The sequence below is a fragment of the Pristiophorus japonicus genome, chromosome 13 (genome assembly GCF_044704955.1).
Source record: "Pristiophorus japonicus isolate sPriJap1 chromosome 13, sPriJap1.hap1, whole genome shotgun sequence".
In the NCBI taxonomy this organism is placed as follows: Eukaryota; Metazoa; Chordata; class Chondrichthyes; family Pristiophoridae; genus Pristiophorus; species Pristiophorus japonicus.
The window spans coordinates 124,267,143-124,283,410 of NC_091989.1; the positions used below are offsets into that span (position 1 = coordinate 124,267,143).

General features: G+C 47.5%; 1 protein-coding gene across 2 annotated transcripts in view; it reads right to left on the reverse strand.

The window, feature by feature from the left end:
• slc12a4 (solute carrier family 12 member 4) overlaps positions 1 to 16,268 on the reverse strand; it is a 160,473-nt gene that overhangs the window by 76,998 nt on the left and 67,207 nt on the right. For both annotated transcript variants that reach the window (XM_070897987.1, XM_070897986.1), the window contains exon 3: positions 11,308 to 11,439. In XM_070897987.1, the coding sequence (XP_070754088.1) occupies positions 11,308 to 11,439 (132 nt within the window). The remainder of the gene's footprint in view (positions 1 to 11,307; positions 11,440 to 16,268) is intronic.

Here is a 16,268-nt window from a genome sequence, read left to right on the forward strand (position 1 = left end):
GGGGCGCCAGCGGAGCATTGCACATTGATTGACGTCATGATCTCACTGAAACTAGAGGGCGGAGCGGTAAGTTTTTGCGCCACCGCAAACCCCGATCCGAATTTGCTGACCGGGCGGTAAAAGCTGGATGCCCACCGTAATGCCTAGAAACACCCTTTACCGCTCCACCAGGGTGCTACCAGAGGCGCAAGAGCACGCAAAATCCAACCCTTAGCCTTTATCATACCTGCTGAATAAGCACCTATTTGGGCAGCTTGTGGTCCAAGAAACCATGGGCTAGACTCTCCACTATGATCGCTATTTTTATTTTTCAGGATCGCTGGAATATCACCCATTTTAAAGACCGCTAGTTGCGGCTTTTTATTTTGGGCGATAGCCTTAGCGATGTGAAATGGGCCTGAGTGATGTGAAATGGGTCTTAGCGATGTATTCAGTCATGCAAGGCTGATGTCCATAGCAACGGCCGTTCTGCGCATGCACGTTTTTCTCTCAGGCAAAGAACTTTTCCCGTGACTTGGGAGGTCAGGGGTCATCTGCGCATGCTCAGAGAGCAAAGGGAGGGAAAGAGAGAGAGGGAGGGAGACGAGGAAGCTTTTCAACGAGGGTGGATCTTGAAGGAATGCTGAACCCAGGAGATGTCCCAGGAGGATTCGGGAGAATGTCTGCAGGAGATTGCAGGGAGGAGGGCGAAAGCCTTCTCAGACGAAGCTAGTGAGGCCTTAGTCAACGAGGTCGAGTCTCGGTGGGGCCAATTAACCCGGGGAGGGCGTGGGAAACCTCCATCCCTGAATTTATCAAAAAATATGGGGCGAGATCACTGATATTGTTTTTTCAATGTCCCACGATAGGCGTGAGTAAGACCAGTGCTGCAAGAGGTGGAACAGCCTGGTTGCTTCGGCAAGAGTAAGTATTAAATGATGAGATTTTAAATTGTAATGATCCACTGAATTAATTAGAATGTAAATCTGCCGGATTGTAATTAAGCTGGGTAATCTTGCATAGCTTCCCTGCTAAGATTTGGACTGGGGTCGGAACCTGCACCTTTTAAGTCGAATTTGGGTACCGTCTTCTTTTTGGTTACATTGGTGGATGGGGCATGACTGAGCACTGAGGGGTCTGGTCACCTTTATCCAGATTGTGAGAGTCTCTCCGGCTGCTGTCACCCACATAGTGATCCAGCCTGGACTGGGGGAGAGCTGTCCTGGCTCACTGTCTACCCTGGGACACTTTGGGACATTAGCTCCGGCCACATGGAGATCTCTGAGCACAGCCCATGGACACGGTGCCCCCTCCCATTACACTCCTGTCATTGCCGAGCTCACCAGCGGTTCTGATTTCCCCGCCCCCTCCCCCTCCCCCCCTCCGGGGGATCTCCAGCGAGTCAAATAAATCGCATACCTCCCCTCAGGCGCCGAATGGCACGGCCCGTGGATGAGGCCCTTCCTGGAGATTATACGCAAGATGTTTGGGGTCAAGCATTAGTTCCTAAACACGATCTTATTAAATTTTTCTCTGAATGTAGATGTTATAACCATGCATCCATTGTGGATACAAACCGTATTAGCATACAACATTAGAATCTGTTGTCTTTCCGTAATAGTACCTAGTCAATTAGCTTATGCCATGCTCTTGTCACATTTGCAGAAGAAGATATCTAAGAATCGGGTGGAGCAGAGGTGCACCAGAGGAGGCCCTGCTGAACTAGTCGCTCACTGATTTGGAGGAACGTGCTGCAGCACTAGTGGGCAGCCACAATCGTTCTGCCACCTGTGGATAGTGCAGATCCCGTTGTTGCACCACGTGAGTAATGTGTAAAGCAGTGGTAAACCAGTGGTAATTCAAAGTAATTTAACGCCGTTTCATTATAACATATGAATGATATCATGTTATGCATGCAGCTTCTGTTCTACTCTCAGGTTAAGAACATAAGAACATAACAAATAGTAGCAGGAGTAGGCCATTTGGCCCCTTGAGTCTGCTCCGCCAGTCAATAAGATCATGGCTGATCTGATCATGGACTCAGCTCCCACTTTCCTGCCCGCTCCCCATAATCCTTTACTCCCTTATCGCTCAAAAATCTGTCTATCTCTGCCTTAAATATATTCAATGACCCAGGCTTCACAGCTCTCTGGGGCAGAGAATTCCATTGATGTACAACCATATCATTTAATCATATGCAGTGTCTCTTGTTCACTTTTATTGTTGTAGTGTTGCTCCTCGTACATATGCCAGCTCAGCGTAAGCATTCTCATGTCTACCCTTCTCTTCTAATAACCTCAATTATGTTTTGCAGCTACCCAGACTCCCGAGGTGCAAAGGGAGGCCCGTGCAAGAACCCCTTTGCCGTTGCAGGTGGTCATCACCAGGGGTGCAGAAGAGGAAACAACTGAGAAGGATGATGATGAGCACCCATCATCTGTGGTTCCTGCAGCCCATCCTCATCGACAGATGAAGTAGCGGGGCCAAGCGGCTTGCAGCAGGCCACTCCAAGGCGGCCAGTACCCAGGCCAACCCCATGGAAGTTGAGTCGGCGAGGTAGGCACATGTTGCGATGGGCAGATCCAAACAAGGATATGGTCTCACTGTCAAGGGCGAACGTCGACTTAGGTCAAGAGCTCCTCCAGGCGATTGGTGGGTTGACCGGAAACATTGGCACAATGTCCGCACGATTCACTGAGGGTATGGATCGGATAGTTGTGGCAATGGGACAAACGATCGACACTGTCTGTGCCTTGCGGCTTGCGATAGTGTCGGGAGACGGCGCTGCACCCCAATGTGCCATCCCACCAAGCACCACAACAGATGTGAGACAAGAGGAGAAACTTCCTTCTAACTCGGAAGACGCTTCTTCGGAAACGTCTTCTCCTCCAGCCACTGAGGAGATTCTGCCGACGTCACCCCCCCACAGCAGCAGGCCTTGGTCCCATTACTCGGGGAGTTAAACGGGGGGGGGGGGGGGGTGGGTAAAGGTGCAGGAGGGAAGCGTGGCCGCAGGTGGGGGGGCGGGGGTGCTGTATATAGTAGTTTTTGTTAAAAATAAATTTTTGTAAATGTTCACTGTTGGGGATGGCGGGAGGGTGTTGTTATATTATTGTTGTGTGACAAATGTTGTTGACTGTTCGGGGTGTGGTTATATATGTTTGTTTTAAAAAATTTCAAATGTCTTTAATTATTAAACATTTTTATTTAACTGTACAATTGTCCTGAAGTGTCTTTTAATAACGTAAGATAAAATATCAATTCAATAGTTGGAACAATGGCCATGGCCAGGTAAGGCAAGAATAAAATGTAACGCAACTGTAACTGTCACCAATGTAAGTTCACACAAAGCGTTCATTTATGAGCTGCTAACGCAGGAGTTTTGCAGCTGCGTAACTACCATGTGGTTTTTCCAGCCTTGCGGGGGGGGGGGGGGCGTGGGGGCATGGATTCATCGCCAGGCTGATTGTCCTCATCATCCTCCTCCTCGTTCTCCTCCTCTGCCTCCCCTCTCTCCTGAGGTGGACCAGTGGTCCCATCTGGCAATTGTTGTCTTCTCCTCATAGCTAGGTTATGCAACATGTAGCATACCACAATGAACTCAGCGACCTACTCAGGATGGTATTGTAGGTTGCCTCCTGAGTGATCCAGGTATCTGAAGCGTTGCTTAAGCACTCCAATTGTCTTTGACAACATTGCGTGTAGCTAAATGGCTTTCGTTGTAGCGCTTCTCGGCTTCCGTATGCGGCTTACGCAGGAGGGTCATGAGCCAGCTGGCAAGGCCATATCCTTTATCCCCAGCATCCAACCGTGACTTTGTGACTGACACTCACAGGTCAAAGTCAGTGCTCTAACGCAAGATGTGCACATCATGGATGCTGCCATAATTATTTGCTTGTGGTCGACAACGAGCTGCACATTCAGGGAGTGGAATCCCTTTCGGTTCCGAAACACCTCTGCATCCTATAAAGATGCTCGCAGGGCGATATGCGTACAGTCTATTGCTCCCTGCACCTTGGAAAAGTTTGCTATTCACGGGAAACCCAAATCCCTCTCAGTCTGTGCCTCCCTGGTCATAGGGAAGCTTATAAAGTCCGTCCTGCGTGCATAAAGGGCTTCAGTCACCTGTTGAATGCAGCAATGTGTGGTGTGCTGAGAGATACCGCAAATGCCAGCTAACGCCTGATAGGAGCCCGATGTGTAGAAGGAAAGTGTCACAGTAACCTTAACAGGCAGTGCAGTACTGATGGTGCTGGTAGGCTGCACATCTCCCTTAATTAGCTGGCATATCTCACTTTTGGAAGCGCAGCCTCCTAATGCACGTGTTATCGAACAAGTCCAGGTATGATCGCTTATCCGTGTAAATGTGTTGGGTGGAACGTCTCCTCCGCAGCAGCTGTCTGCCATCTCTTTGATTGGGCATATAATGCTCTTCAATATACCTTCTCCCATCTCTATTCTGCAGCATGTGATTAGTGATCAATACTGGTTGAGAAATTACAGGCCCGATCACTATAAATGCCCTTAATTTGTCCTCAACAGATACAAATATGATTAGATGATCGGCAAGAGTCAAAAAGGCCCTTAAAATCACTCACAAATTGATTCTCCTCACAAGCACTTGAAGCAGCCTTTTAGTACAGATTGTCCGGGTTAGAAAATGGCATCCGTAGTGCCGAGTACTGCCGAGTAGTGCCGAGTTAAGGTCAGGTGATTGCAGCTTTTCTTCAGCGAAATGTAGGTGAAATGCTGAAAGTAACGGTCAGCGATAATCTGGGTGATAATCGGGCGCAAGTTTCCATTTTCAGCACTATTCTCGGCCTTGCACGCGGATGACGTCATATTTTTTAAAAATTAGGCTGGACGATGCAGAACATTCACGGTTGAAAGTTGGGCCAGCAATAAATGGGCTATAATCGGGCACTAGTTTCCACTTTTTAGCAAATATGGGCGATAGCCTGCATCTCAGCTCTTATATGGGCGATGATGTGCTGAAAGTCAAGCCCCATGACTCTTAAATATTACAACATTTTGTGTGCAGAATACTACAGACAACATCTGTTTATGCTGAATTAAAAAAAAAAAATTGACCTCCCTGTTCTACTTGAGTGACAGTATGAAATGGGTTTCGGACCGGTCATTGAATTCATTCTCAGCCTATTATGACAAATGACTCAAGATCAAAGACAGGCTGTGTTGTGTTCCTAACACAGATGAGACTGCACACAGGGAGGTTAAAGTAACAGTGACCTCAATCTTTATTAAGACACTCCAGAGTGAGGAACAGGCCTTGGGGTCCGGCTTATATACAGTGCTCCCAAGGGATGCAGGGATCCCTTGGAACTTCAGGGGATGCGTTCCCTGGTGACGGAACATGGGAGTGCATGCTTTACAGATACACATCATCACTCAACCCCCCAAAGTCAAAGTGAAAACTATTTACAAGGTGAGGCGGTCGGGAGCCTTTCTATCCCTGGTGGACTGCCTCGGTACAAATGTCTGTTCTGGTGTGTTGGCTGTGCCCTCGCTGGGCTGGTGTGTTGTTGGCCCTGCAGTGCTGTTGGGTAAACCTTGCTGGGCTGTTGGGCGTGATGGGTTCGATTTCCTGGTCCGGGATGGTGTTGTTGATCCTTTGGGTGTGTGCTGTGGGCTCGAAAAAGGTGGTGTCTGCTGTGGGTTGTTCAGGGCAGTCTGTGAACTGCAGCCTTGTTTGGTCCAGGTGCTTTCTGAAAATTTGTCCATTGTCTAGTTTGCCGACAAATACCCTATTTCCTTCTTTAGCTATCACCGTGCCCGCAATCCACTTGGGACCATGTCCATAGTTTAGCACATACACAGGGTCATTCAGATCAATTTCCCGTGACACAGTGGTGCGACCATCGTTTACATTTTGTTGCTGCCGCCTGCTCTCTACCTGATCATGCAGGTTGGGGTGAACCAGCGAGAGTCTGGTTTTAAGTATCCTATTCATGAGCAGCTCAGCCGGGGGCACCCCCGTGAGCGAGTGGGGTCTCATGCAGTACCTGAGCAGTACTCTGAACAGGCGGGTTTGGAGTGAGCCTTCTGTGACTCGTTTAAGGCTCTGTTGAATGGTTTGTACTGCCCCCTCTGCTTGCCGATTGGAGGCTGGTTTAAACGGGGCCGAGGTGACATGTTTGATCCCATTGCAGGTCATGAATTCTTTAAATTCGGCACTGGTGAAATATGGCCCGTTGCCACTGACCAGTATGTCACAGGCAGGCCGTGGGTGGCAAACATGCCCCTCAGGCTTTCAATGGTGGCGGTGGCGGTGCTTCCCGACATTATTTCACATTCAATCCATTTTGAAAAAGCATCCACCACCACCAGGAACATTTTACTGAGAAACGGGCCCGTATGGTCGACATGGATCCTCGACCATGGTCTGGAGGACCAGGACCACAAACTTAGTGATGCCTCTCTGGGCGCGTTGCTCAACTGAGCACACACGCTGCATTGCTGTACACAGGACTCTAAGTCAGAGTCGATACCGGGCCACCATACGTGGGATCTGGCTATTGCTTTCATCATTACTATACCCGGGTCTGTGCTGTGGAGATCCGAGATGAACGTCTCCCTGCCCTTTTTGGGTAGCACTACGCGGTTACCCCACAACAGGCAGTCTGCCTGAATGGACAGCTCGTCCTTTCACCGCTGGAATGGCTTGATTAGCTCTTGTATTTCAACGGGGAAGCTGGCCCAGCTCCCATGCAGTACACAGTTTTTTACTAGGGACAGCAGAGGATCTTGGCTAGTCCAAGTCCTAATCTGGCGGGCCGTGGCAAGTGATTTATCATTTTCAAACGCTTCCATGACCATCAACAAGTTTGCAGGCTGCGCCATTTCCACCCCTGTGGTGGGCAATGGTAGCCGACTGAGAGCATCCGCACAGTTCTCGGTGCCTGGCCTGTGGCGAATGGTATAGTTATACGCTGATAGTGCGAGTGCCCACCTATGTATGCGGACTGAGGCATTAGTATTTATCCCCTTGTTTTCAGCGAACAGGGATATGAGGGGCTTGTGATCAGTTTCCAGCTCAAATTTGAGGCCAAACAGATACTGATGCATTTTCTTTACCCTGAACACACACGCTAATGCCTCTTTCTCAATCATGCTGTAGGCCCTCTCAGCCTTAGACAAGCTCCTGGAGGCATTGGCGACAGGTTGCAACTTCCCCGCAACATTAGCTTGTTGTAATACACACCCGACTGCGTACGACGACGCATCACATGCTAGCACAAGTCTTTTACATGGATTTTCCAAACAAGCAGCTTGTTGGAGCTTAAAATGTTTCTGGCTTTCTCAAAAGCAATTACTTGTTTTTTTTTCCCCATACCCAGTTCTCACCTTTACGCAATAACACATATAGGGGCTCTAAGAGGGTGCTTAACCCCGGTAGGAAGTTACCAAAATAGTTGGAGGAGTCGAGGAACGACCGCAGCTCTGTGATATTCTGTGGCCTGGGCGCGTTCCTGGTAGCCTCTGTCTTGGCGTCTGTGGGCCGAATGCCATCCGCCGCGATCTTTCTCCCCAAAAACTCCACTTCTATTGTCATGAAGACGCATTTCGACCTCTTCAGCCACAGCCCTACACGATCCAGTCGCTGGAGGACCTCCTGCAGGGTTTGTAGGTTCTGACCCGCGACCAATATATCATCCTGAAAAACCACCGTGCATGGTACCGACTTGAGTAGGCTCTCCATGTTTCTTTGGAAGATTGCTGCAGCCGACCGAATTTCTAACGGGCATCTGTTGTAGATGAACAGTCCCTTAGAAACATAGAAACATAGAAAATAGGTGCAGGAGTTGGCCATTCGGCCCTTCTAGCCTGCACCGCCATTCAATGAGTTCATGGCTGAACATGCAACTTCAGTACCCCATTCCTGCTTTCTCACCATACCCCTTGATTCCCCTAGTAGTAAGGACTTCATCTAACTCCTTTTTGAATATATTTAGTGAATTGGCCTCAACAACTTTCTGTGGTAGAGAATTCCACAGGTTCACCACTCTCTGGGTGAAGAAATTCTTCCTCATCTCGGTCCTAAATGGCTTCCCCCTTATCCTTAGACTGTGTCCCCTGGTTCTGGACTTCCCCAACATTGGGAACATTCTTCCTGCATCTAACCTGTCTAACCCCGTCAGAATTTTAAACGTTTCTATGAGGTCCCCTCTCATTCTTCTGAACTCCAGTGAATACAAGCCCAGTTGATCCAGTCTTTCTTGATAGGTCAGTCCCGCCATCCCGGGAATCAGTCTGGTGAACCTTCGCTGCACTCCCTCAATAGCAAGAATGTCCTTCCTCAGGTTAGGAGACCAAAACTGTACACAATACTCCAGGTATGGCCTCACCAAGGCCCTGTACAATTGTAGCAACACCTCCCTGCCCTTGTACTCAAATCCCCTCGCTATGAAGGCCAACATGCCATTTGCTTTCTTAACCGCCTGCTGTACCTGCATGCCAACCTTCAATGACTGATGTACCATGACACCCAGGTCTCTTTGCACCTCCCCTTTTCCTAATCTGTCACCATTCAGATAATAGTCTGTCTCTCTGTTTTTACCACCAAAGTGGATAACCTCACATTTATCCACGTTATACTTCATCTGCCATGCATTTGCCCACTCACCTAACCTATCCAAGTCGCTCTGCAGCCTCATAGAATCCTCCTTGCAGCTCACACTGCCACCCAACTTAGTGTCATCCGCAAATTTGGAGATACTACATTTAATCCCCTCGTCTAAATCATTAATGTACAGTGTAAACAGCTGGGGCCCCAGCACAGAACCTTGCGGTACCCCACTAGTCACTGCCTGCCATTCTGAAAAGTACCCATTTACTCCTACTCTTTGCTTCCTGTCTGACAACCAGTTCTCAATCCATGTCAGCACACTACCCCCAATCCCATGTGCTTTAACTTTGCACATTAATCTCCTCTGTGGGACCTGCCTTCTGAAAGTCCAAATATACCACATCAACTGGTTCTCCCTTGTCCACTCTACTGGAAACATCCTCAAAAAATTCCAGAAGATTTGTCAAGCATGATTTCCCTTTCACAAATCCATGCTGACTTGGACCTATCATATTACCTCTTTCCAAATGCACTGCTATGACATCCTTAATAATTGATTCCATCATTTTACCCACTACCGATGTCAGGCTGACCGGTCTGTAATTCCGTTTTCTCTCTCCCTCCTTTTTTAAAAAGTGGGGTTACATTGGCTACCCTCCACTCCATAGGAACTGATCCAGAGTCAATGGAATGTTGGAAAATGACTGTCAATGCATCCACTATTTCCAAGGCCACCTCCTTCAGTACTCTGGGATGCAGTCCATCAGGCCCTGGGGATTTATCGGCCTTCAATCCCATCAATTTCCCCAACACAATTTCCCGACTAATAAGGATTTCCCTCAGTTCCTCCTCCTTACTAGACCCTCCGACCCCTTTTATATCCCTTGTGCGTGTTGATGCAAGTGAGGCGCTTCGAAGACTCCTCCAGCTCCTGCGTCATGTAGGCCAAAGTCAGGTCGAGCTTGGTGAACGTCTTGCCTCCTGCCAGCGTCGCAAATAGGTCGTCTGCCTTAAGTAGCGAGTACTGGTCCTGTAGCGAGAAACGATTATAGTTACTTTATAATCGCTGCAAATCCTGACCCGTGCCATCACTTTTGAGTACTAGAACAAACGGACTGGCCCACTCGCTGAATTCCACTGGGGAGATGATGCCCTCGCATTGCAGCCTGTCCAGCTCGATTTCCACTCTCTCCCTCATCATGTGAGGTACCGCTTGCACCTTGTGCTGAATGGGCCGTGCCTCTGGGACCAAGTGGATCCGCACCTTTGCCCCAGAAAAGTTTCCAATGCCTGGCTCAAAAAGGGAAGGAAATTTGTTGAGAACTTGGGTACATGAGGCCTTATCGACATGTGATAGCGCTCGGATGTCATCCCAGTTCCAGCGGATTTTGCCCAGTCAGCTCCTTTCAAGCAGTGTGGGGCCATCGCCTGGGACAATCCAGAGTGGCAGTTCATGCTCCGTGTCCTCGTAGGTGACCTTGACCATGGCGCTGCCCAGGACAGTGATAAGCTCTTTGGTGTACGTTCTCAGTTTCGTGATGGGGCTCAGGGCTGGCCTGAGTGCCTTGTTGCACCACAGTCTCTCAAACATCTTTTTACTCATGATGGATTGGCTAGCGCCAGTATCCAGTTCCATGACTACGGGTAAGTCATTCAATTTTACATTTAGCATTATAGATGGACATTTCATCAAAAATGTGTGCACCCCATGTACTTCAGCATCTGCCTCCTCTGAGGCTCGAAATTGCTTTGATCCACCATGGACCGATCTTCCTCTATCATGTGGTGGTTAGCAGGTTTTGCAGAGCTTGCAGCTCGTCTGCAAACTCTTTGGAGATGCCCCATTGTTCCATAGCTCTTGCAAACATACCCTTTGAATCGGCATGAATAGGCTGTATTTAAGCCTCCACAACGCCAACAAGGTGTGAACTGCCTTGCATCATCCTTTGTTGGAGACTCTGAGTCATCTGGGTCACCTGAGGCCTGCTGGCAGTTGCAGACTCGTGGTTTCTGCCCTGTACATTTCTGCTCGCAAACACAGTTCCAGTTAATTTATGAACATTGTTAGCACTTGTGTGCTGAGAGATTTGTTTGGTGTTATCACTGGTGGACATAAACGCCTGTGCTATCGCAATGGCCTTACTGAGGGTCAGTGTCTCTACAATCAAAAGTTTTCGTAGGATGGTCTCGTGGCCAATGCCAAGTACAAAAAAGTCTGAGCATTTACTCCAGGTAGCCATCAAACTCACATTGTCCTGTAAGTCGCCTTAGCTCGGTGACGTAGCTCACCACTTCCTGACCTTCAGATCGTTGGCACGTGTAGAACTGATACCTCGCCATCAGCACGCCCTCCCTCGGGTTAAAATGCTCCCGCACTAGTGTACACAGCTCCTCATACGACTTATCTGTGAGTTTCACCGGAGCCAGAAGATTCTTCATGAGGCTGTAGGTCGGTGCCCCGCAGACCGTGAGGAGGACCGCTCTCCTTTTTGCAGCGCTTCCTTCGCCGTCCAGCTCATTGGCTACAAAGTACTGGTCTAGCCATTCGCCTTAAGCTTCCCAGTCCTCACCCTGCTGGGATCCCTTGGGACTTCAGGGGATGCACTCCCTGGTGGCGGAACATGGGAGTGCATGCTTTATAGATACACAACAGGCTGCAGTATTCATATTTATAGTACTGCATCAAAACTCCAGTAAAAAGATTAAAGCCAACAAAATAAGCTTAATGGAAGTATAATTACCTTGGGTGCTTTTTTCTTGGAATTTTCTGCACTTTCCGCTTCCTCATGTTCCTTTGCTCCCTGAGTGATGTTTGTGTAATTAGCCAATCTGCTGAGGAGCGATGACACCTTTGGTCGAATGTCCAGTTCCTCCTGTAGAAGAGACAGGGAAAATTTATATCATAGTATTTTAAACCACTATTAAACCCAATACACCCATTGGTCCTTCACAAATACATTTTAAATAACCTACTACGCTGGGGGGTAGGAGATGATTTTTCTACATTGGTGGAAGCAATCCTTTCTCACTGCATTTCTGGATCTGACTTTTAGGTTGGTGTAGTCTATATTCATTTTTTTTTTCCATGTGAAAGGCAGCTGCTGATTGCCTGAAAGTACATTATTTACACTGATATGAAATGAGCTTAAATCTTTATATAAATAGTAGATAAAATATAAATGTAAACACCAAACCTAAAATCAAAATTTCTCATATGTAGTCACACACAACTGACTCCATATTATTATTCTTTTTAAAGAAAGATCTTTGTGGGGAAAAAAGTGTATCCTGCTGCCTTTGGTTGAATTGTTACCTGGCCAAAATTTAGATCACTGCAATCATTAACACAATGGTCAGAACAACACTCATGTCTCATTATAGTAGATTTATAAGATGCCATTAGAATAACCACCAAAGAAACGATAAGCTGCGCCCTCGCTATTGGACATCAAGGAAAAAGGCTGCTAGTTATGGACAGAGGCTCGAATCTGGTAACTTTGGCAGCATGTCCTTATTGCAAGGCACTGAGATCAGATTGTCACTGAATAGCGCTAGGATGTTAAAAAAAAATTAGAGTTTCCAAGGACAATATAGGGTTATCCAAAGTTGATTGATAGTGTCATTCTTAGTCATGTAAGGCTAACGTCCTTGACAACAGCCCTTCTGCGCATGTGCAAAATGGTTTTTTCCCCCCCCCCCCCACCAGAGTTAAGTTTTTCCCACGATTTGGTGATCAGGGGTCACAAGTGCATGCGCAGAAGAGGGAGTGAGGGAGGCAGGGAGAGAGAGAGAGAGAGAGAGAGAGGGAGAAGGAGAGAAGGAGAGAGGAGACTGCTTGCTTGTATTTTTTCGACGTTCCAACAGATAAACCACTACACACATAATCTCAGAAGATTTTCCATCAGAAAGTAATGGAGAGTGAAGGAGAGCGAGAAAAGGTAGAACCAGAGGTAGGAGGAAGGAAAAGGGCCAAGAGGTTCTCCAGGGAAGAGGCCTTGGTCCATGAGGTGGAGGTTAGGTCGACTCAATTGACCTGGGGTGGACGTGGGAAACTCGCCCTGGCGGTCTACCGGAGAATATGGGCAGAGATTTTGGAGGCGGTGTCCTCAGTCGCCCAGGATTTTTAGGGAAGAAACCAGTGTCGCAACCGCTGGAAGTACATAGTTTCGTCCACGAGAGTAAGTCATAACTTTAACTTGTTGTTGCCAATTTAAGTGTATCTAAGGGTTAAGTCATGGCAGGAGAGCTCCTTCTGTACCATGTGGGAACTCAGGGACACTTCCGGTGTCCCTGACGATTACATCTGCGGGAAGTGTACCCGCCTCCAGCTCCTGACGGACTGTGTTGCGGATTTGGAGCTGAGGGTGGATTCACTCTGGAGCATCCACGATGCTGAGAATGACATGAGTAGCACGTGTAGCGAGTTGGTCTTACCGCAGATGAAGGGTCCACAGCCAGCTAGGGAATGGAAGACCAGCAGGAAGAGCAGTGCAAGGAAGGTAGTGCAGGGGTCCCCTGCGGTCATCCCACTGCAAAACAGATACACTGCTTTGAGTACTGTTGAGGGGGATGACTCATCAGGGGAGGGCAACAGCAGCCAAGTTCATGGCACCGTGGCTGGCTCTGTTGCACAAGAGGGCAGGAAAAAGAGTGGGAGAGCGATAGTGATAGGGGATTCTATTGTAAGGGGAATAGACAGGCGTTTCTGTGGCAGCAACCGAGACTCCAGGATGGTATGTTGCCTCCCTGGTGCAAGGGTCAAGGATGTCTCTGAGCGGGTGCAGGACATTCTAAAAAGGGAGGGAGAACAGCCAGTTGTCGTGGTGCACATTGGTACCAACGACATAGGGAAAAAAAGGTATGAGGTCCTACGAGACAAATTTAAGGAGCTAGGAGCTAAATTAAAACGTAGGACCTCAAAAGTAGTAATCTCGGGATTGCTACCAGTGCCACGTGCTAGTCAGAGTAGGAATCGCAGGACAGCTCAGATGAATACGTGGCTTGAGCAGTGGTGAGCAGGGAGGGATTCAAATTCCTGGGGCATTGGAACAGGTTCTACAGATATATTTATTTCTAAAGCTTTTACAGATATATAAAACGGAAAAGAGTGATTAAAGTATATGTTGGTCTCTCAGAAGATGAAAAGGGGGATTTAATAATGGGAAATGTGAAAATGGCTGAGACCTTAAACAATTATTTTGCTTCCATCTTCACAGTGGAAGACACAAAAACCATGCCAAAATTTGCAGGCCACAGGAATATGGGAAGGGAGAACCTTGAGACAATCACTATCACCAGGGGGGTAGTGCTGGACAGGCTAATGGGACTGAAGGTAGACAAGTCCCCTGGTCCTGATGAAATGCATCCCAGGGTATTAAAAGAGATGGCGGAAGTTATAGCAGATGCATTCGTTATAATCTACCAAAATTCTCTGGACTCTGGGGAGGTCCCAGCGGATTGGAAAGCAGCTAAATGTAACGCCTCTGTTTAAAAAAGGGGGCAGGCAAAAGGCAGGTAACTATAGGCTGGTTAGTTTAACATCTGTAGTGGGGAAAATGCTTGAAACTATCATTAAGGAAGAAATAGCGGGACATCTAGATAGGAATAGTGCAATCAAGCAGACGCAGCATGGATTCATGAAAGGGAAATCATGCTTAACTAACTTACTGGAATTCTTTGAGGATATAACGAGCATGGTGGATAGAGGTGTACCGATGGATGTGGTGTATTTAGATTTCCAAAAGGCATTCGATAAGGTGCCACACAAAAGGTTACTGCAGACGATAAAGGTACGCGGAGTCAGAGGAAATGTATTAGCATGGATAGAGAATTGGCTGGCGAACAGAAAGCAGAGAGTTGGGATAAATGGGTCCTTTTCCGGTTGGAAATCAGTGGTTAGTGGTGTGCCACAGGGATCAGTGCTGGGACCACAACTGTTTACAATATACATAGATGACCTAAAAGAGGGGACAGAGTGTAGTGCAACAAAATTTGCAGATCACACAAAGATTAGTGGGAAAGCGGGTTGTGTAGAGGACTCAGAGAGGATGCAAGGAGATTGGGATAGGTTAAGCGAATGGGCTAAGGTTTGGCAGATGGAATACAATGTCGGAAAGTGTGAGGTCATCCACCTTGGGAAAAAAAAACAATAAAAGGGAATATTATTTGAATGGGGAGAAATTACAACATGCTGTGGTGCAGAGGGACCTGGGGGTCCTTGTGTATGAATCCCAAAAGGTTAGTTTGCAGGTGCAGCAGGTAATCAGGAAGGCAAATGGAATGTTGGCCTTCATTGCGAGAGGGATAGAGTACAAAAGCAGGGAGGTCTTGCTGCAACTGTATAAGGTATTGGTAAGGCCGCACCTGGAGTACTACGTGCAGTTTTGGTCACCTTACTGAAGGAAGGATATACTAGCTTTGGAAGGGGTACAGAGACGATTCACGAGGCTGATTCCAGAAATGAGGGGGTTACCTTATGATGATAGATTGAGTAGACTGGGTCTTTACTCCTTGGAGTTCAGAAGGATGAGGAGAGATCTTATAGAAACATTTAAAATAATGAAAGGGATAGACAAGATAGAGGCAGAGAGGTTGTTTCCATTGGTAGGGGAGACTATCACTAGGGGGCACAGCCTCAAAATACGGAGGAGCCAATTTAAAACCGAGTTGAGAAAGAATTTCTTCTCCAAGAGGGTTGTGAATCTATGGAATTCTCTGCCCAAGGAAGCAGTTGAGACTAGCTCATTGAATGTTTTCAAGTCAAAGATAGATAGATTTTTAACCAATAAGGGAATTAAGGGTTACGGGGAGAGGGCGGGTAAGTGGAGCTGAATCCACGACCAGATCAGCCATGATCTTATTGAATGGCGGAGCAAGCTCGAGGGGCTAGATGGCCTACTCCTGTTCCTAATTCTTATGTTCTTATGTTCTGGGGGAGGTGGGACCAGTACAAACCGGACGGTCTGCACCTGGGCAGGACCGGAACCAATGTCCTAGGGGGAGTGTTTGCTCGTGCTGTTGGGGAAGAGTTAAACTAATATGGCAGGGGGATGGGAACCAATGCAGGGAGACAGAGGGAAACAAAAAGAAGACAAAAGCAAAAGACAGAAAGGAGATGAGTAAAAGTGGAGGGCAGAGAAACCCAAGGCAAAAAACAAAAAGGTCCACTGAATATAAAGGGGCTGCAGGAGGGGTCAAAACTAGAAATCATGGTTTAAAAACTAGGATTAAAATACTCTACCTAAACGCACGCAGCATTCGAAATAAAGTAAATGAGTTGACGGCACAAATCATTACAAATGGGTATGATTTGGTGGCCATTACAGAAACATGGTTGCAGGGTGGCCAAGACTGGGAATTAAACATAGAGGGGTATCTGACGATTCGGAAAGATAGACAAGAAGGGAAAGGAGGTGGGGTAGCTCTGTTAATAAAGGATGATATCAAGGCAGTTGTGAGAGACGATATTGGCTCTAATGAACAAAATGTTGAATCATTGTGGGTGGAGATTAGAGATAGTAAGGGGAAAACGTCACTGGTGGGCGTAGTTTATAGGCCTCCAAATAATAACTTCATGGTGGGGCATGGAATAATCAAGGGAAAAATGGAGGCAGGTGAAAAAGGAACGGCAGTAGTCATGGGGAATTTTAACCTACATATCGATTGGTCAACTCAAATCGCACGGGGTAGCCAGGAGGAATTC